The sequence below is a fragment of the Strix uralensis genome, chromosome 3 (genome assembly GCF_047716275.1).
Source record: "Strix uralensis isolate ZFMK-TIS-50842 chromosome 3, bStrUra1, whole genome shotgun sequence".
NCBI lineage: Eukaryota > Metazoa > Chordata > Aves > Strigiformes > Strigidae > Strix > Strix uralensis.
This window is the reverse complement of record NC_133974.1, coordinates 68916698-68937717: the sequence shown is the minus strand read 5'-3', so window position 1 is coordinate 68937717 and position 21020 is coordinate 68916698. Positions and strand designations below refer to the sequence as shown.

At 39.4% G+C, this 21020-nt stretch overlaps 1 protein-coding gene across 2 annotated transcripts in view; it reads left to right on the top strand.

The window, feature by feature from the left end:
- The window catches only part of SYTL3 (synaptotagmin like 3), a 37726-nt gene continuing 16706 nt past the window's right edge, over nt 1–21020 (top strand). Inside the window, exons 1-7 of one of the 2 annotated variants that reach the window (XM_074862735.1) lie at nt 1–143; nt 4804–5364; nt 6776–6991; nt 11492–11550; nt 14164–14215; nt 15467–15539; nt 16495–16567. In XM_074862735.1, the coding sequence (XP_074718836.1) occupies nt 5255–5364; nt 6776–6991; nt 11492–11550; nt 14164–14215; nt 15467–15539; nt 16495–16567 (583 nt within the window). In that variant the 5' untranslated portion in view covers nt 1–143; nt 4804–5254. Of the gene's footprint in view, nt 144–4803; nt 5365–6775; nt 6992–11491; nt 11557–14163; nt 14216–15466; nt 15540–16494; nt 16568–21020 lie in introns of both variants that reach the window. The other variant, XM_074862734.1, reaches the window with a different exon arrangement.

Sequence of the window (21020 nt, the reverse complement as noted above, 5' to 3'; positions counted from 1 at the left end):
AATTTTGGTGCCCAAAGGAAGGAAAGGGGGTGGAGAACAACCACCGGTTTTCTTTAAGGAAAGATAAATAAGCAATAAGAGTGCTACTCATCTCTTAAAAGCAGTTTACTTCCACACATCTTTCTTTGATGGCTGCTGTAAAGGTAAGGACATCTTTTTAATGTGTTCCATATGACTTTGCACAGAGGGGTGCATTTTTACTTACTGCAATGCTGGTATTTTAGACAGCAAAGATTTCATGGAAAGACAACTGAAAGTTTAAAAAGTTCGTTTGTTTTTTTTTTTTACTTGAAGTGCTGAGGTGAGATGCTATTAAAATCACAACACATAACTGATAAAACATTATCAAAGAACTTATAAATAATTTGCATGTGTGTATCCAAGGATATGAAAATTAAACTGTTGCAGCCAGGTAGTATAAAATTACACTTGTAATTTTCTTAACTAAGAATAAATTTATGTGATTGGCATCTACAGAGTAGAAAAATACCCATAAATTCCAGGAGCTTTTGTGATCATTTTTACTGTGAACCTCCTTAATCTGTGTCTTAGCTACTGATGTATTACATCCATCTTCTGAGTTAGTGGTAAAGTAATCCAATTATCTCAAGTCAATGAAAGCTGTGCCTTTAGAAAAATCAGTTTGTTTATACTTATTTAACTGTCATTATTTTGCTAATGCTTAAAGATCTGAAAGGAGATCAATAAGACATTACATGCAAAATTGCTTTGAGAAAAAGTAGCTTGCTAAGTCAGGCATTTCTAAGTTCAAAAACTTAAAAAAAAAGCTACGTTTTCCATACTTAATCTTGTCTTTGGTAGGCCTTTTGATTGATGTTCAGTTATATAACTACATACTATTCTAGCCTGATATAAATGAAAAAACCCGTGGTCTTCTGAGCTTGCACTGTGTGCGTGCATACCTTTCTCTCCTAAGATGTGACCATGTTGGTCATTCCATCTTCTTTACGATGGCTTTGAGACTTCACATGATAATTTCAGAAAGCTACTGATCCACCTGCAAAAGGCCTGACTCTGGGTTATCTTAAATACATACTTTAAAATAATGCTTAAACAAAACATTTTATGTGAGCTTTGTGCTGCGAAGGGAGAAGTGTCATGGTATTTACTAAAGAGGTTGTTGTTGCTTTTGGTTTTACATAGAAGATGCTTGGCTTTGAGGTTAGCTGACCACATAAAACAGCTAGCTAGCTGGGTGCAGTGGGTAAACATGAAAGGAGGGTATCTGTGAAGGTTTTAAGATTGCTTTTTCCTGTCAAGGAGGATCATTACTGAAAACACCAGTTTTTATTACTGCCAAAAAACTAATCTAATGCAGACAGCTTTGGTGTTAGAAAAGCTCTTATTCTACAGTGGTAGAGAGCTTTTCAGTCCAGTTTGAACACCTCTGTGAAATGTAATCGTGTCTATTGTGGGGCATGAGGATTATCTCCCATTTGGGGGGATATAATACTTTATTCTTAAGATAGATTTTGAGTTATCTTTGAATGTGCAGGAAAAATTGACAGAACACAATGATTGCCTGTGCTTAAATCTTCATAGAATCATAGAATGGTTTGGGTTGGAAGGGACCTTAAAGACCATCTAGTTCCAACCTGGCCTTGAACACTTCCAGGGAGGGGGCAGCCACAGCTTCTCTGGGCAAACTGTTCCAGTGTCTCACCACCCTCACAGTAAGAACAACTTCCTTACATCTAATCTAAATCTACCCTCTTTCAGTTTAAAGCCATTACCCCTTGTCCTATCACTACAGGCCCTTGTAAAAAGTCCCTCTCTGGTTTTCCTGTAGGCCCCCTTTAAGTACTGGAAGGCTGCTATAAGGTCTCCCCAGAGCCTTCTTTTCTCCAGACTGAACAACCCCAACTCAGCCTGTCCTCACAGGAGAGGTGCTTCAGCCCCCTGATCATCTTTGTGGCCTCCTCTGGATCTGCTTGAGCAGGTCCATGAGCTTCTTATGTTGGGGGCCCCAGAGCTAAACACAGCACTGCAGGTGGGGTCTCCTGAGAGCGGAGTAGAGGGAGAGAACCACCTCCCCTGACCTGCTGGCCACACTTCTCTTGATGCAGCCCAGGATATGGTTGGCTTTCTGGGCTGTGAGTGCACATTGCTGGCTCATATTTTTTCCTTCCACTATGACTCTCAGGTCCTTCTCAGGGCTGCTCTCAATCCAGTCTTTGCCCAGCCTGTATTTGTGTTTTAATTATGAAGATTAAAAAACCCCAAACAACCGTAGGAATGTCCAGGTGCAATATTGATAGAGCTGCTGGCTACATGGTGGATTTTAAGCTTTATTCTGTGCAGCATGTAATGATCTTGCCCAGTGGTGAGAGAGTCATGGAAGCTTTTTATGTCTCTGCATGTTGCGGACGGTAGGACGTAGGGCCCCTGGCGCTTCACTCTGCAGTAAGTTTGTTCTGTTGTTTGGTGCCAGAAGATGATGCTAGTCTTTCCATCCTAGCCCTTGTGGCAGTCTACTGCTGGCATTAGATTCAGTGCTTATGATTTATCCCTGTGAATAGGATATGAAGTGTAGCAATAGATCAACTGTTTTGGGTGATGGTGTTTGCTGTATCACTGACGTGCTGAGGCCGAATGCCCTTCTCAAGAATCCTGCCCTGGCTAGGGCAGAACCTATGTCTTCCAGGGGGGTATAGCTGCAAGCAAGACAAAGTGGAAACAAGGGGAGGATCGAAGCTATTCCCTCCCTCACACCACTTAAGTTTGTGCAAGTTGAAGAGATGAAACCATGATCTTTTAAAACATTTGTATGCATCTCTAAATAAGATGCTTTTTGCCCCAAATGTTTTTCATACACTAAGATGTCATCTGAAATCCAGTTCCCAAACCAGGCTTGAAATATGGAAAACTTTGTGCCTTTCTGTGAAGAAGGGAGGTAGTCCTAAATATGGAAAACTTTGTGCCTTTCTGTGAAGAAGGGAGGTAGTCCTTTTTTAAAGAATTTGAAGGAGATACCAAATAGCAACTATTTCTGTGCTTGCTTAACTGCAGATGTTGCTCTTAGTAGCTGTTCTACAGTGACATGTTCTTAATAGCTCTATAAGACATTTATATGTTTTCTTTAAGTTCACTAGAGCGGTTTTATTGGATCCACCTAATAATGACTATCATGAATTTTCTAGCTTTTACTGGTGCTTCAGCAGAATTTTCTGATGATGTTGTAGATATGCTAGCCTTTGGAACTCCTAGGAGTTTACAGAAAGCGTAACTTATGCTGTAATGGGTGTTTTGGTGTCCTGTATAGCGCAGAGGTCCCTAAGTTTGTACTGACTGCTCATTCAGATTGTATTGACTTAAATGGAGTTGAAGGCTCTAAACATGCTCATCAATCCTGGGAGGTATTCTTGAAGTAAAGGATGAAAGCAGGTGAAAGATGCAGGGGCCTTTGAAAATGACATATATTGTGTTAAAAAATTGTTCAGCCTTTTGAGGTTTCAACTGAGTAATTTCCTGTGAAATTGCAGTTGGTAAGGAAATAAAATATGATTATGCCTATCTCTGTCTCTCTTGTTTCCACAGGAAACCAATCTTTTTTTTTTTTCTTTGTTAACACTGCCTCTGTGAAATGCTTTGTCCTTTTGGTGTCTGCTGAAGGTTTCACGTAAAAATATAAAAGAACGGAATGTATACTGTTTATAAACACAAATTATCACCTCCTGCTTTTTTGTGGGAAATTAAGTTAATTGGGACAAGCTGTATGTAAAGTAATTCCCTGCACCAACAGAAATACATTGTCACTATATATCTGAAGTTTTGGTGTTTTGTTTTTTTTTTTAAACTTAAAACTTGCAGTATTTTAAAATAATGATCCAGTAATGCAGATAGTTGGTCAGATTCTCAGCTGAGGTCCATGAGTGAAGCATCAGTAACTGCTTTGGGAAAGCCTTACCCTTCTGTCCTAGAGCCTGACTGTATGTATTTAGTTCAGATTAAGTCTGAAACACTTAAGCAGTTTTCATATATACGTCTTTAATAGTTGGTGTACCATAAGTGGAACTCTCTTACATTTCTTATAACACATGCTAGAGTAGTATTAAAACTGAATGTGGTGTGTAAGCTGAATTAGACTGAATAATGATTTTATTTCTCTACTTTGCAGCAAAGTCCATTAAAATTATTTTCTATTTTAGCTGGAGTTTTACAAAAGTGAAGGTCACAATATATCCAAAATACAGTTGTGATTCTGTTTTAATTTTATACTTCTCATATATTTGTACATTAACATCATCAGTTTGGGGACAAAATTGTTAGTGCATTGAACTGGCAATAAACTGTATCTTAACTAGTGTTTGTGTGTATTAACAAAGATAATAGCATTATTGGGTATTAAACTGTTTATCTAGACTTAACAGACATAGGTAATAGATAGAAGTGACTTGTAGAGGGTGTCTTTCCCTCATTCCTCTTAGGCTTGTGATGTTTTGTCTTTTCTGTAAAATGAGATTAGAAAGGGACATTTTTTTCTCAAACAGTATGACTTTTCCAGTCATGGGGCCTGTAGGCCTGTATTCAAAACTAACTTAAGCTTCTTTTATTGGTTGATTTATGTTGACTGTACAAAAAATGTGAAGGTACGTGGCTACGTGTTAATGGAAAATATGGTGAGACTGTTTGAAGAACGGGAATGTCTTAAAAACCTCTCCTGTATCTGAATTAGTGCCTGAAAGGTCTGAGTATAGCAAAATATGGTCTTCACATACTATTTGCAATGTCTTGAAAAGGAGAGGAGAAGAGATAATAACATGTATTCTTTTTTTTCCCTAGGCCCAGAAATCCCAAATCTACAACACCAAATAAAAAAACATTCCCCCCACTCCTTTACACCATTTCTTGGTGAATTGTCCCTCCATCTGGTGACAGTTAAAGACCTCTCTGGGACCTTGCTGCAAGCTCTCATCTCTTTTGGAACCACTCACAGCAAAACAAGAAGAAAGAAAAGAACAAGAAGTTCTTTCATGTGAAAAAGACTGCTGTGATCTTGTTAACTGTTCATATTCCCTGGGTGGCAGAGACACTTAAATGATGACTTGTGTGAAGACAGACACGGTTATTTTTCTTTTTAAGGGTATGACACAGTGAAACGTATCACCAATCAAGTAAGAGCGCAGGCACTTAACACTCAAACCACATTATACTCTGTAAAGTAGTGTCCATCGCTCTGGATGCAGTAAAACCATAGGACAGGAGTCTACAAAATAAGTGAAGTTTGGGGAAAATGGCTTGTGAATTTAATCTAAACTTCCTTAAGGAATTGGAACAAGAGGCTGTTCTGGAAGTCCTGCATCGTGACCAGATGGTGAGAAAAACAGAGGAGGAAAGAATAAGGTATCTGCCATTCCCCTATTCCTGTATTTCTGTTCCTTTCTTTCTCAGAATTACTCTTCTTCCTCTTTGCTGGCCTTCCAGATGTATTCCTCGTTTTTTACTTCTTGTTAGCTAGTGCCTTTTTATTCTTTGGGAAAATTAAGGGTTAGCCAGATCCTCTTGGATTTACTGTCCTACTGACTAATCTACAGTACAGATGAGCAAATACTGTTCAATGAATAATCTGCTTGATGGATTTTACTTCTAGCCTTCATAGAAAGCTCAGCTGCTGCCTGTATTTTTTCTATGAAGGCTTTATGGCATTCTCATCATGTTCCTATGTATGCCTATAGAGTCCTGGTAATGCAGAACATGTTCAGATCTTTGACTGGCTTGTATAACTTCTGTTGTGCAAAGACTGGAGTTAAGAATCATTGGATACCTGCTCATTGTGCTGAATCCATCACTGTCCCTTCTCGCATGTGACAGGTAGCAAATGCACCACACTGTCTTGGAGGTTATTACTAGTGTCAGTAAGTGTCATTGGTTAGGAAAAGGGGATTATGTTTAATTATTTCACACTGTGCAAGTATCTCAGTTGTGAAGGATAAGGGATAATCCTCTAGCATTTTATTTGCTTTATATCCTTGATATATAGCAAATTTATCCAAAATAGGATTTCCTTGTAGTTTGTACCCTGTTTTGTCACATTTCATCCCCATGTAAAACAGGGTATTTGTGTTGCTAAATTAGAATTTTTTAGTCTCTTAAATGTAGAAACTTAAACTTTGTTTACAGCAAATATTTATGTTACCGGACATATTAAATGACTGTGAAAAGTAAGTAAAGGGTCATAGAAGAAGTTTGAATTGCTTAGAAAATCCCTTTCAACTGTTGATGATGTTGCTAACAATTAAAAACATAGATCTTGATTATTGGTACGTGTAATAGAAGCAAAGCTAAATGAAAGGGAGAGGTTTTGATATTTTGGTCTGATGTGGTTTTTATTTAACTTTCAGATGATGCATTTGGTATGATTATTTTTATTTGGTAGAAGATTTGATTCTTGGATAAATATGATAAAAACCATCATTACATGAAAGGGAGCACCATTTAGCCGCAGGTTTTTTTATGTGAATACATAATCACATGCACCATTTTGGTGCCCTGCTCTGAGCATGCATAACTGACATGAACAGAGCCCCATTTATACAAGGCTATTGCTCTGTGCGCCGTTGTGGTCGCACATACGGTCATGGTGCAAAGGTGCTGTGTGCAGGCACCTGCAGACAGTGCTCAGTTGAGGTCAGACTCGAGGGCATATCTCCCACTAATAATGATACTAGCTTGTGACTTATGTGGGGGTTTTGGTCTATTTAATTTTTTTAATCTTCTTTTTCCTTTTTTTTTTTTTTTTAACCTGGGGAATTAGGAAACTCAAACTGCAGCTGCAGCAGCTTCGGTGGAAAGGGGCAAGAAATGTAAGCCATGAATACCAGGAGAGATCTTGCGCTCGCTGTCAGAAATCGCTTGGGTTATTGATGAACAGAGGTGCAGTATGCAATGGGTGCAGTCATCGAGTGTGCTCTGAATGCCGCGTCTGCCTGAATCCCTGCCTTTGGAAATGCACTGTTTGTTACGCTCATGGGTAAGAAATTTTACTGGTTTGGATAAGTGCTGGTGTACACTGGTTATCCAGTGGATGCACACTGGTTTTGTATGTATCTCTCGCTTTAAACAGTTAATGAAACAAAGCCTCTGGTGGAATGAAAATGTTGGATGAAGTCCTGGTAGCAATGAAATTGATGGGAATTTTGTGCTACATTTCATGTAGGCAGGATTTCTCTTTCTGTATTTAGCAAAATGGATCCTCAAGGTAGACCAGAGGTAGTATGACAAAGATGATAACAACAAAGCATAGGAACAGTTGTTAGTTAGATAGAACTCCTTCCCCTGACTCAATACTGAACCAGTGCATCATAACAAGTTACTGAAGGTGCTGTGTTTTGTTGTAGTATAGCCAATGTCTTAACAATTTCCTAATTTTGCCTCATGCTACAGGAGTGAGGAACCTGGATTGATGAATAATTGGAAGTCATGTTTTATATAAATTTAAAAAGCAAAAAGCATTAATAACATTATCAGGAATTGTTTAAATGTGGTCAGAAATCCAAATTTGTTTACTTTGAATTAGTAGTTTTTCTTTTACTATGTCACCATGGCTTTGTTTTCCAGGAAACAGGAAGCAATCTTTCTTTCACTGTATTGGTACAATTCTTGTATCAAAATACTCCATTATAGTCTATTCTATTCATCATAATTTTTCTAAACCAAATGGTTTAGCTCTATTTCCACCTTTGATGAAAAATGATATTATGTAGGCAAAGAAAGATAGTTTTGGAAATTAATGAACAGCTGTGCTGGATGATATATATCCCAGTACAAAGGGTGAGGATTTGGATGAAATTTTGCTTTATGCCAACACAAGATTAATACACTACTTCACTCCATCTTAAGATGCCAAAAAGAGATTTAAATAATGCCTGGGAAATGTATGGCAAGGTATTGGTCTTAAACTAAATGAATTACTACTACTAGTCTGAAGTAATCTTCGATAGTTTGGAAGAAACTATGAACTATCACTAAAAGGTGTTCTCTGAATCCTCAGTTTATTTTGCAATTTATACATAAATTAGGCAGATTAGCTCCATCTGTGTTTGATACAAAGCACTTGCTAGATTTTGGTGCATATATTTCACTATCTGTGTTTCATGCCATGCACACTAAAAGGAAAGATTAAAAAGTTAACTTTCCATATCCTCCTCTAGATACCTCCCTCCACTTCTAGTTCTTTTAAATTGGTTTCCAGTTATTTGGTAGCCACAGTGGAAATCCCCTGTAGAGAGTAGCTAGTTGTTAAGCTGCCTTGTATGGTGCTGTGCACCCTTGATTATTTCATAGGCTTGTCCAGATATTTAATGGTAAAACCACGAAAGTATGATTTAAATACACTAAAAGACATTTTTACTTTTCCCTGAGGAAACTACTTTTTTTGTCTTGCTAATATAGAGGAGTTCTTCAGCTGTCATTGAAATTCTTCTCCTAGCAAAGAGACGGGACATTTGATCTTAGTTGCGATGCAAAGTCCATTAAAATCGGTCATACTTCTTCTGTTGCCTTCAGTGAGCTTTACATCAAGGCTTCAAACCTCAAGAAGGGTAGGGAGTGCAGCAGTGAAGTAAATGCTCCTCAGCGCCTTTTGTTTACCCTGGTTAGGAAAAAATAGGATGACTAAGAAATGTAAGAGCTGATTTTCAAGTCCTGAACAACCATAATTTTGAGTCTTGGTTGCCACTGAAGTGTTTTTTCCTGAACAAAACATTATCAGCAGCAGCACTACTGAGATTCTCTCCTAGACACTAGGGTCATGTTTGTTACGAGCATGCAGGGATAGGTGAATGTTCATTGTTTACAAAATTAGAAATGTAAAAAGTCTTGTGGACTGACAAAGTTTGTGTCTTTCACCTGGAAGAGGCATCTCTTATGTGAATGGAAACGGTATAGTGTGTTTGTTTTGGGGTTTTTTTTGAGTTTTTTTTTTTTTAAGGAAACCTGTCTTCTAGGAGTCTAGGCAGACATTTGCTTTGAAGGAGTTAAGTCTGTTTCGCTTGATAAAGATAGTTCTTCATCAGCTTTGTTGTCATGCTTTTGGTCATAGCTTAACTTAATACACTCTTCAGCCTAAAAAAAAATAAATGTGGAGGGTATTTCCAGATCTGTTTTCATTCTGTGAGTGGTCTAATTATCACATGAGTCTGTGCAGAACTGGAGATTAAACTCTGGGAAGATAACCATGGGTAGTGGAAAGAACACAAAGGGGAGGCTGGAGATGAGAATCGAGGCACTATGCAGAGCCCTTGAAGATCTAGTGCAGCCAGAGGTTTCAGACATTAGCTAATAGATCTCCATCCAAAGTAAGGAAGTATTCTGTCTCAAAGTTATTTTAACCTAATTTTCAAGCTCATCTGTGTTCAGTTATGTACAAGGATCTATGGTTAGGCATGAAAATAAATAGCACAATTGCACAGGTAGTGAAATTTTTTAGTATTGTGCATTGCTACTTACAAAGGTATATTTTAAATGCCTAAAATGCCTTAAATTCAAGCCACAGAAAGAACGAACAGCATCCTACCTAGAGTTTGTCTATTTTAACATAGAGTAAGCTGAGGTGTGAAATGGCAGACCCAGGGATTTTGTTGCCTGGCCTTTGGTGGGCATCACTATAGCTCTCATGTTTAGAGATTTTGCTTTCTTAAGAAGGCAAGCCCTACATGAATTTACTGCCTTATATATTGATGCCAATTTCAACCAGTTTTGTCAGAGGGAATTGGAATAAAGAGATTGATTTCATAGAAGGAAAGTGAACTACTGGGCAGAGAAGAAAGTTTAGTGGCGCCTGCACTGAGGAACTTTTTGCAGTGGGACTTCATCCTATAATAAGCATCAGAAAATCCACAAGGAACAGAGATAATAAAAATGCACAAATATTAGTAAGACATTTCGATGAGAATTTGGAACCTGAAGACTCCAGAGAGTCTTCTCCTCAGTTAAAATTAATTTTGTCTCTTTAATAATGTATGAGTTCAGATTGCAGACTTCATTTAAGTCAGTTGGAGACAACAAAATGCAAATCTGCTGCAAATCTGCTCTTGGCAGAGCTATTTAGTCTGATATCATTTTCACAGAATTACAGAATCACAGAATCATCTAGGTTGGAAAGGACATTGAAGGTCATCTAGTCCAACCATTAACCTAACACTGACAGTTCTCAACTACACCATATCCCTCAGCGCTGTATCAACCCAACTCTTAAACACCTCCAGGGATGGGGACTCCACCACTGCCCTGGGCAGCTCATTCCAATGCCTAACAACCCGTTCTGTAAAGAAATACTTCCTAATATCTAGTCTAAACCTTCCCTGGTGCAACTTGAGGCCATTCCCTCTTGTCCTATCACTTGTTACTTGGTTAAAGAGACTCATCCCCAGCTCTCTGCAACCTCCTTTCAGGTAGTTGTAGAGGATGATGAGGTCTCCCCTCAGCCTCCTCTTCTCCAGACTAAACAACCCCAGTTCCCTCAGCCGTTCCTCGTACGACATGTGCTCCAGACCCTTCACCAGCTTTGTTGCCCTTCTCTGGACACGCTCGAGTAATTCAATGTCCTTTTTGTAGTGAGGGGCCCAAAACTGAACACAGGAATCGAGGTGCGGCCTCACCAGTGCTGAGTACAGGGGTAAGATCACTTCCCTGTCCCTGCTGGCCACACTATTTCTGATGCAAGCCAGGATGCCATTGGCCTTCTTGGCCACCTGGGCACACTGCTGGCTCATGTTCAACTGGCTGTCAGTCAACACCCCCAGGTCCCTCTCTGACTGGCAGCTCTCCAGCCACTCCTCCCCAAGCCTGTAGCGCTGCTGGGGGTTGTTGTGGCCCAAGTGCAGCACCTGGCATTTGGCCTTATTGAAACTCCTACAGTTGGCCTTAGCCCATCGCTCCAGCCTGTCCAGATCTCTCTGTAGAGCCTCCCTATTCTCAAGCACTTGTTAATCCTAACTTTTCTCATCCTGTGATCCTGGTGCCTGTGTATGACATGGATATCATTGATGTTAGCCTCCAAAAAATGGAGAGAGATGGGCCATGAAGCCATCACACCATCAGGGTTGTGGAGCTCAGTCCTCCCAGGTACCCATCCCAGGTTCTGCCTGGGAGCATGTCTGCTATCATTGACTTTCCTGCTCCTCAGACTGGGCTGCAGCTGTACGCAGTGGAGGCAGCCAAGTGCCTGGGGCTGTTATGCAAGTTGGTTGTATAGACTGGGGTGGACCCGGACTCCTGGCTTCAGAGCAATGCCTAGAGCAGTATGTATTGCTTTCCATGGGCAGTCCGACATAGCAAAAAGGAGAAAAAAAAACAATAATGGAGGGGAGGAATCCTTTGCAGACCCACAGCAAAATCAGTCAGTGGAGTGACCAGTCATGAAATCCTAGTTTTATGATTGGATTAAGAAAGATTGTTGAATGGTTACCAAACATTTGAAGAAATGCACTTTGGAAAATGTTGATTCAAATGTCTTTTGCTTGTTTTTCAGAGATGTGAAAGTAAAGGCTGGTGAATGGTTCTTTGAGGAACGAGCAAAGAAATATCCAGGTGAAGGTAATCACTGGAACAGACCGTAAACTGCTGTGTAATGTGTAGTCTTCATCTAAGTGAAACACAAAATGTGGTCTGCCACTGTATTTAATGTTTCTTCCGCTTGGTAAGAGATTTGTCAGAAATTATCATGCAGTGCATCTGTCTATGCACTAAATAAAACATGAACACAAAGTAGCAGAATGCATTTAAAAGTATAATTTATTTTGTATGCGTAATACGAATAAGGAAATTGCTGGACATACCAATTTGAATTAATGGGCTTGTAAGGCTTCTAAGAAATACAATGACATGAAATAAATATAGAAAAGTTAAAATATATGTTCAGGAAGGAAATGATCTTGCATCCATTGTTTGTCAAAGTTAAAACTTCAATTGTTTTCACTGAGAAAGTTCTAAAGCTCAAAGAAATGACAGAATGGAATAACGCCCCCCCCCCCCCCCCCCCCCCATGCATAGCTATAAATCAGCAGAGAGCTAAACACTTACTGTTTCTTTACTTTTAGCCAGCTGTGCCATTCCCTTGTGTTCAGTCTTTCCAGCACAGTGAAAAATACAAAGCCCTAAAAGAAATTATAGAGGATGTGGATGGATGCCCTATGGGGAATGTGTTTCACTAACCAAGGGGCTGTTAGCCTTCATTTTCACCTACAATGACTAATGAGGTGGAGAGGATTTCCTTCCTTTTTCCCTTGAAGTGCCACTTCAGATGGGCAACCATTTCACCTTGTGACTAACTGTAGCTAAATGTTACAGTTTCACTTCCAGTATCTGCATGGTATCTACATTTAAGAATAGATGGTAAAAAGGAAAGCACTAGACCTTAAATACCTCTTGGGAAACTTGGATAGGAAGACATTTATAAATGGAAGAATGTAATCAGGCAAATTTTGGGTAGTATGTATTCACGAAAGACAGCCGGTAGAATATTAAGAAACTGAGCTACAGTTCCTGCTAAAACAATTAATCTAGAATTTGAAAGATTTCACTGAATTCGATTCTAGCTAACACACTGATTTTTAAAGTGTTAGTTGACTGATCTTTAAAGCATGTTAATAGCTTTCCCTCCTATTCTCTTCAGCGAGTCTAAAGCCAGTAATTTTAACAATCTCTCTCAGTTACTGAAAAATGCTATGTTGCTCTCAGACACTGAATCTGATATTGCAAGGTACTGACTGTCCCTCTTTCCAGTAAAATAAATGAGTTCTCACCTTGCATTATCAAAGCTCTGTGGGTGCTTGAAGCATTTTGCCTAGGTAGTCTAATCATACTACTGTTGAAGTCACAAAGATCTAAGGATATACAGAAGATAAGCCTGCAGGGAGAAATATGTTTTGTTTAGTTCCTTTGATTAGACTAACTGATATAATTAAAGGGGTTAAAAAATGGCAAACTTTGAAACAGCAACTGTAGTAGTTACATATCCTTCAAGCCTGGAGAGACAGTGCCCTCTTTTGGTTTGAAAATATAACACAAGTGAAGTACTCGCTGGAATATAAGTTTAACTGAAAAGAATATATGTTACAGTGGCAGAGTGAAAAATAAAAATTGCATCAATATGCTTTTTATTAATTTTGTGTATCTTCTACCGAAGGAATAAAAATAATATTTTCATAAAAGTGATAGAGTGCCTTTACTGACCAATAAATTAAAAATCTAAGAAATCATTTAATGCTGCAATAAATGAAGATAGTGAATATTACTTATTAATAACAGAGCATCAATTCTGGAGTTCTGATTGAAATTTGTAACACCAGTAAATTGATTATTATTTCTACCACCACCAATTACTTTTATGTAAGTAATATGTTATAATTGATGACATCTTCAGCAAAGTACAGCTCACATGCTGCTTTCTGTATTAGGAATGATTAGTGATTAAAGCCACTCCAGATATTTTCAGTTGGCCATTTGTTACATGCATTTAGCCCTTCTTTCTGTTTGCGATCACTCAGGAGCAAACGATGTTTTTATGAGTCTTCATTGTTTGTGCCCAGTGGAGCGCTTGCTCCTTGGTGTTCTTTACATCATGTGGCTGCTCACCTGAGGAGCGTGACATGGTTGCTATTTCCCCACAGGGCTGGCCTTAGCCTCACGTTTGTGAGCTAGTCATGCGTTTTCATGATTGTTCGGGTCCTTAGTAGGAAAAGTGAAAAGAATTTTTCATAAGATGCAAGAGGTGACCATGTGCCTACTCTTGTACACATTTTCAAGCTTTCCATAGTGTTTGAGTTTTATAGTTGAAGTGTGCTTTAGTGCAGTGGGCCTGTGCACTACGTGCCACCTGGACCTCAGGAGGCTGAGAGCACTTGGCGACTTGTAGGAATGGGCCTGTTAGCATCTGTGCATGATTGTCCTCTGCAGTTGTGAAGAGCTGGTCTGAATGTGTCACCTGTGAGAGTTTGTGATACAGGAGAAGCTTGTATGGCATGTATGCTGATATGTCAGGTGGGGGTTGACTTCACTCCTGACTTGCATATGTATGAGCTTCTGTAAATACAGGCCAGTTCCTGAAAGGCACTGATTTTAAAAAGTATTATACAGGCATTAGTAACTGCTGTTGTTGCTAAATGACCTTTGGGTGTTTTGATATTTTTCTCTCCATCACAGGCAGACATGAAACAGTTGGTGCAAAGCTTTTGAAATCTTATCAGAAACTGAGGTAAGACTCATAAAAGGACAAACAGTCCTAGGAGACAGGATTTGTGTAGGTGATATATTGTATGTTATAAACCAGCCAGCAGTTTGTATTTTTTTATTATGAAAAACAAATTTCAATAGTGTAGAAAAGTTGCCACTTTTATCTGTCAGCAATCCACAGAAAAGGTCCCAAGTACAAAAGAGAGTACTATGTTTAGAGTAATAGTGTCTTATTTACTTGAAATGATGTGCATTATTTTTGTGATATCTGCTTATATTTTTTGCATGACTGTTTACACCATTATCTTTCAAATTTACACACTACTTTTAAATGATCAGAGATAAAAATCATTTACTAGGTATAATAGCAATAACATCATTATTCGCTCAATGGGAGATATATAAATAAATAATAGATAAATACTTTGACTAGAGGCCTAAGCATGACCATACTTAAGTTATTACCAGTGTTAAAAATGAAATAACAGCCTACTTAAATTATATTGTGTAAAAGAAACCCTCTTCCTTAAAAAAAAAAAAAAAGTAAAATAAGATACAAAGAGGTGCCCTCAATTTTATGATAATAATCTGATGAGGCATAACTGCAGAAGACAGAAACTTAGTCAGCTAGATATAATCTGAACGAGGGCTGTGTAAGGACTTGCTTTTACCTAGATGTGGAAAAAGTAAAAGAGAATCAAAAAGGAAGTTCACTGGCTGCCTTTAGGGTCTGTGACTGTGCTATGATAACAGAATCAGTTAGAAATCAGTCAGTTGTCTTTTTTCACAGACAGGCTAATTACAACAGGTGAAATGTCTGGAATGCTGTAAAGGGGCTCTAACAGCTCTGGGCCCAGGCAAGGAAGGATCCTTTTAGTATTGTAAATAAAGGTGACTGTTTCCTGAAAACAACTTTGAAACAGCGATGGGATGTATTACACAGGAATTGTATTTTAAATCTTGGGACACAGATTGTAATACTGCCAACCATACAGAAGTCTAGGAAGCCTGTCCTGAATTAGGTCTTCCTGGTTGTTTTAAATTAATAATTCTGCCTACAGCAGCTCAAGACTGAGAAGATAGAAAAGTAGTCCTAATTCTTACAGGCAATAAGCCTGTGCTGCAGCTCTTGAAGACACAGGATCTTAACCCAGATCTTTAGACTGCAGGAAAGACAGATAATAAAGATACTGTCCATGAATGTGGTTTATTTATCCATCTATTAGCATAATATACTAATTGTTGTGCTGTTTGTTGTCTCTTAAATTTCTAGTAAAATTTCTGTCGTACCTCCAACTCCACCTCCTTTCACAGAATCCACAGCAGGAAGCAACATGATGGTAAATGTACATATCTGAAAAATATATGTATACCTGCACTTCTTAGTTTGTCATTCATATGAAAAGGCCAGCCACAGAAGTGCAGTAAATACTGTAACTTCATATTGCAATATAAATGCTGCCTTATGTTCCTTTGTCTTTTTTTTTTATGCTGTGTTGGTAATAGGAAAGAAAGGTCAGGGGCTATCTGGCGGGATGTTTTCAATTATTAGTTTTTGAGAGAAGTAATTAATCACTTTATTTGGCACTAGAATACTGCACCTGGCTTTTGGTGCCTCACTACAGGAAGCCTGGACTGAGATCTCCTGAGCTCCCTTCCACCCTGAAGGATCCCATGAACCTGTGACATTCCATAGTCATTTATGAAGTGATCGTTCCATGTGTTACTTTCAGTACTGAGAACAAATTTGATGGTTGCATTCACATTACAGTTTCTAGTGGTCAGAATTGTAGGACATGGCTCAGAACTCATCAAAATCGTACTACATTACTATTTCAGTTCATTTTGGACTGGGTCCTCAGGCCTGGGTTTTGAAGCCCATTGCAATGCTATAAGCATTCTAATATGTGCTTACCTGGAATTTGATGAAAACTCTTTGATTCAGAGTCACAGGAGCATCTGCAATAGATAGGACTTTCCTACTTGAAGTATTCAAAACATTACAATGGGTCAGTGATGTATTTAGTCGTATTTATGAAATTCCTGTGTGATCTTCCTACAAGGAGTTCCACTTATATATCAGAGACTACAGAACTGAAAAGATTGTTTTCCGTCTTCAGACATTAGTGTGACAGTTTCAACCATGTCAACTTAAGTCCTCAGTTGTATTTGTCTACAGAAGTAAGCAAAGGGCTGCAGACTTACCATCTGATTGTTATGTGGTCTGTAGATATGTGATCCGGAAACTTTAAAACAGCAAATATTTTGCATTTTCTTACTCTTGGCATCTCTCAATTGCAGGAACTCGGACAGTCTAAAAGTTTTAATAAATCTGTGGAAAACTTGTTTTTGTCTCTCACAACACATATAAAAAGTAAGTAGCTTTCACTGCTTTGTTATTCTAAAGTAACATAGTAAAACGTTTCAATGTTTTGGCCAAATTGTTGGCCAAAAAATAGTTATAAAAAAAGAGTACTGAGTAATGGCTGAAATTACTAATGCTGAGACTGAGCCAACCTGAAAAATACAGTAAGTCTAATTCTCCTTCAGTATTCTGCTAGTTGTTTAACAAGCTGATGGTACCAATCCAGAATACCTTTCTTGTAAAGATGTGAAGACTGTAATGTTACTTTTAAGTTTAACAGTTGTTCAGATGCAGTATATTTAACTCATGTTAGCACAGCATAATAACCACTTTCTACTATAGTGATCTTCGTGTTATCTGACTAAACCCCAGCTGACCCTGTTGAAGAATCTATCATGTAATGGAAGTAGCGTTTAGTATTTTCGTTCACTGGCAGTTTTCAAGATTACTTCTTTCCTGTTTCTCAGTCTGTCTAGTGGTGTGGGTTTTTTCAGTGCATACTTCTTAAGAGCCAGCCAGTCCTAACAACTCTTCTTTCATTCTGATCTTTTTGGTTCCTTCCATTCACCTATGCTGCCTGCTGTTCTTTAAGGTGCAGACTGTGTATGCACCTCTAAGGCTAAATACACTGAGGACAGCCAGCATTTGTAAAGAACAAATTAAAGGCATCAGTGACCAGAGGAAAACAACTTCTGAGCCTTATGAAGATTACAGGGGCTTGCAGATTTACATGTATTTGAATGACCCTTAGTGTTTTCTTACTAGCTTCATCTTGGAAAACTCCAAATGTGAGATTAGACCTGAATAAATTTGGTTTTAGTGTCTTTCTGCTTTTCACCCTAACTGTTGTCTTAGCTCTTGTTTGGTCTTTCTTCTTAACTTCTTCCACCCATTCTAAAGGCCCATTCTCCTTTAACTACATTTACATTTAATGTTGTGTCTGTGTGAACACATATTAAAGCTATGCAGAGACACAATGGTTATCTCTCCTGAACAGAAGTGTAGTGTAGGGTGGCGTGGGATACTTCATTATTGGAAGCAGCTAGCTGAGGCAGCATAGAATTGGATGCAAACTAATTTATTCTGCTTTCTGTTAGTTTGAAGCCTGGTCATTTCCCACAGTTACTGGGAAAGACTCTCAGGACTTCAGCAAGCTAATTTAATAGTTCACTGCTACCAAAAGGAAGGTCCTACTCCCCCCACATCTGTCTTCTCTCTCTGTTTCTGGCCTTGTGCTGCCATTGCTTAACTTGAATTAGCACCAGTGTTTCTGGACCCTTCTGGAAACTGATTTAGCTAATTAAAAGGGCAGAACATTAACCCAGACAAAACACATAGGTGCTTTTTCTGCTGGTTTAGTGAGTTAAATAGGCTCAGGGTAGGGTGTATATGTTGGAGCCTGTACAACAGAGGGTGCTGGGGCTTGTGGCCAAGAGCCAGGGAGTGAGGAGGCAAGAGCAGTGGTTGCAGAGGATGGCAGCAAATTGTTAGCTCAGTTCAGCTGTATGTGAAACCCCACTTGGGTGCTATCATCCTCAGTTAGGGTAGAACCTTTTAATTTGTGAGAAAATAATAGGCTGTTGCAATCACTGAAGTCAATAATTAAAAACTACAGGGAGTCTTACAGGGAGAAAGACTTGGGCTTCTTGATTTAAGGAAACAGCTCTTTCAGATAATATGGCCTCTTAGTGAAACCTGGTACTGTGCTGATAAATGCTTTCAGTCATGAGTGTCTAAAATTAGTACTCTTATCTAGATAAAAATGTCCTGGTTTGCAGAGGTATTTAATACACCCAGCTCTTGTGTGTTGCAGTAAATAAACCTGGAGAACCTTGTTATGCCTCTGATTCTATCACTGAAGCCAGCGTGTGTTCATGTCTGAGAGCAGTGGGAACAAAGGATTTGCGCGTGCAGCACAATGCTGCCATTGTACAGTCTGCTCTTCATGCTGTTACCTCCTGTTCCACCGTGGTTTGTCAGCAACAGGAGATTATAATCCAATTGTTGCCATTTGGTGAATGTAAAATGAGTTGCTGGTTGTAGTTCTATTTGCAGTGCAAAATCGCCCTTGGCACTGGAGATAGTGTCTGTCTCATCGACTGACAAGTCAAAGGAGGTAGAGATATGAAAACTGAACAATCATTTTTTCTCACTGTAACCTGTGAGTGTGAGGCAAGCTTGTTTTTCTGCTTCTACTGCTGGTCAACCTACTCAGACTGTGTCTACTCCATTAGATCTCTCACTCCAGTCTCTTTTATGATCTCTGATTTCACTGTGTATTTTAAAAACCTGGTTTCACTTACAGTCAGAGATGACTTAATTGAGCCTGCCTATGAATGTGTCACATGATGCCTTAATGGTGTACACAGAGTACAGTAAACATCTGAGGACTGATTGCTGCTAAGAACAAAACAACCCAAAGTGGCTTCAAAAATCACACTTAAGAGTACCATTGTTTTTGAATACAATAATGACATATTGTCTGCTGTCTGAGGTTCCTCCACAGAGGCTCATGTTGTAAGAGAAATATTTATTTCTTCTGTATGAATTAAACATATGATAGCTATTTCATGTACCACTTACAAGTTATTAATTCTTCATGAGAGATTATCTGGGATTTACAACAAAGTGTCTGCTGCTAAGCCTGCTAGTTTTCAACTTCAGATATCATGGATGAGTGCTGCCCTTCTCTTTAAGTGAAGTTCTGACTGTACCCTGAGGAATAAGAAGCAAAAAGTGGTGCACTAAATGTCCAACTGTCCTACAGATTTATTTGACGATAAAGCAGATGTTACTGAAGTGCTAGTTCAATGAAGTACTTAAGTATGGGCATAAGCTTATCCATATGAATAATGTTATTGAAGACAATGAGGTCTACTCATGTTCTTAAAATTATATGTGGTTTGGGACCACAGTATGTAATATTTCTCCTTTCATCCGTATTTTGGATAAATGTCAAAATGTTTTCCAATATGCTCTGCTTTCTAATTTCCATTATCATGTTGCTTTATGTTGTTATAATGATCTTACTTTTATCCTGAACCAAACCAAACTGCTTTACAAATCAAACTATAGGTAGGGACAGTAGTAGCTACTTCTGCAAGGACACCGCATTTAATAACATACAATTCCTTGCAGCAGCTATAATGACAGAAAACAAGGAGTATAATTTCCAGTTGAAACAGCAGGAAATATTTAGGTAGGCAAAATACAATTACACAAAATGGGACAAGTAAGGGCCTTCTCCTCTGTTTCTTATTCTTAGGAGATCAGTACTAAAGTTAGAATGATAAAATGGTTTGGGTTGGAAGGGACCTTAAGGATCATCTAGTTCCACCCCCCCTGCCATGGGCAGGGACACCTTCCACTAGACCAGGTTGCTCAAAGCCCCGTCCAACCTGTCCTTGAACACTTCCAGGGAGGGGGCAACCATAGCCTCTCTGGGCAAACTGTTCCAGTGTCTCACCACCCTCACAGTAAAGACTTTCTTCCTTACATCTAATCTAAATCTACCCTCTTTCAGTTTAAAGCCATTACCCCTCATCCTCTTGCTACACTCCCTGATAAGGAGTCCCTCCCCATCTTTCCTGTAAGCCCCCTTTAAGTACTGAAAGGCTGCTATAAGGTCTTCCTGGAGCCTTCTCTTCTCCAGGCTGAACAACCCCAACTCTCTCAGCCTGTCCTCACATGGGAGGTGCTCCAGTCCCCTGATCATCTTTGTGGCCTTCTTCTGGACTCACTCAAGGAGGTCCATGTCCTTCTTATGCTGGGGGCCCCAGAGTTGGACACAGTATTCCAGATGGGGTCTCACAAGAGCAGAGTAGAGGAGAAGAATCACCTGCCTTGAGCTGCTGGCCACACTTCTCTTGATGCAGCCCAGGATACGGTTGGCTTTCTGGGCTGCGAGCGCACGTTGCTGGCTCATAGTCAGTTTTCCATCCACTACTCCTCCCAAGTGCTTCTCCACAGGGCTGCTCTCAATCCACTCATCACCCAGTCTGTACCTGTGCTTGGGATTGCCTTGACCCACATGTGAGACCTTGCACTTGGCCTTGTTGAACTTCATGATGTTTGCACAGTCCCACCTCTCAAGCCTGTCCAGGTCCCTCTGGATGGCACATCCCTTCCCTCCAGTGTGTCAACTGCACCACACAGCTTGGTGTCATTGGCAAACCTGCTGAGGGTGCACTCAGTCCCACTGTCCATGTCACCAACAAAGATGTTAAACAGCGCCAATCCCCATACTGACCCTTGAAGGACACCACTCGTCACTGCTCTCCACTCAGACATCAAGCCGTTCACCGCAACAATTTGAGTGTGACCGTCCAGCCAATTCCTTATCCACTGTGTGGTCCCTCCGTCAAATCCAAGTCTCTCCAATTTAGAGATGAGGATGTCATGTGGGACAGTGTCAAATGCTTTGCACAATTCCAGGTAGATAACGTCAGTTAAAAATTCAGGA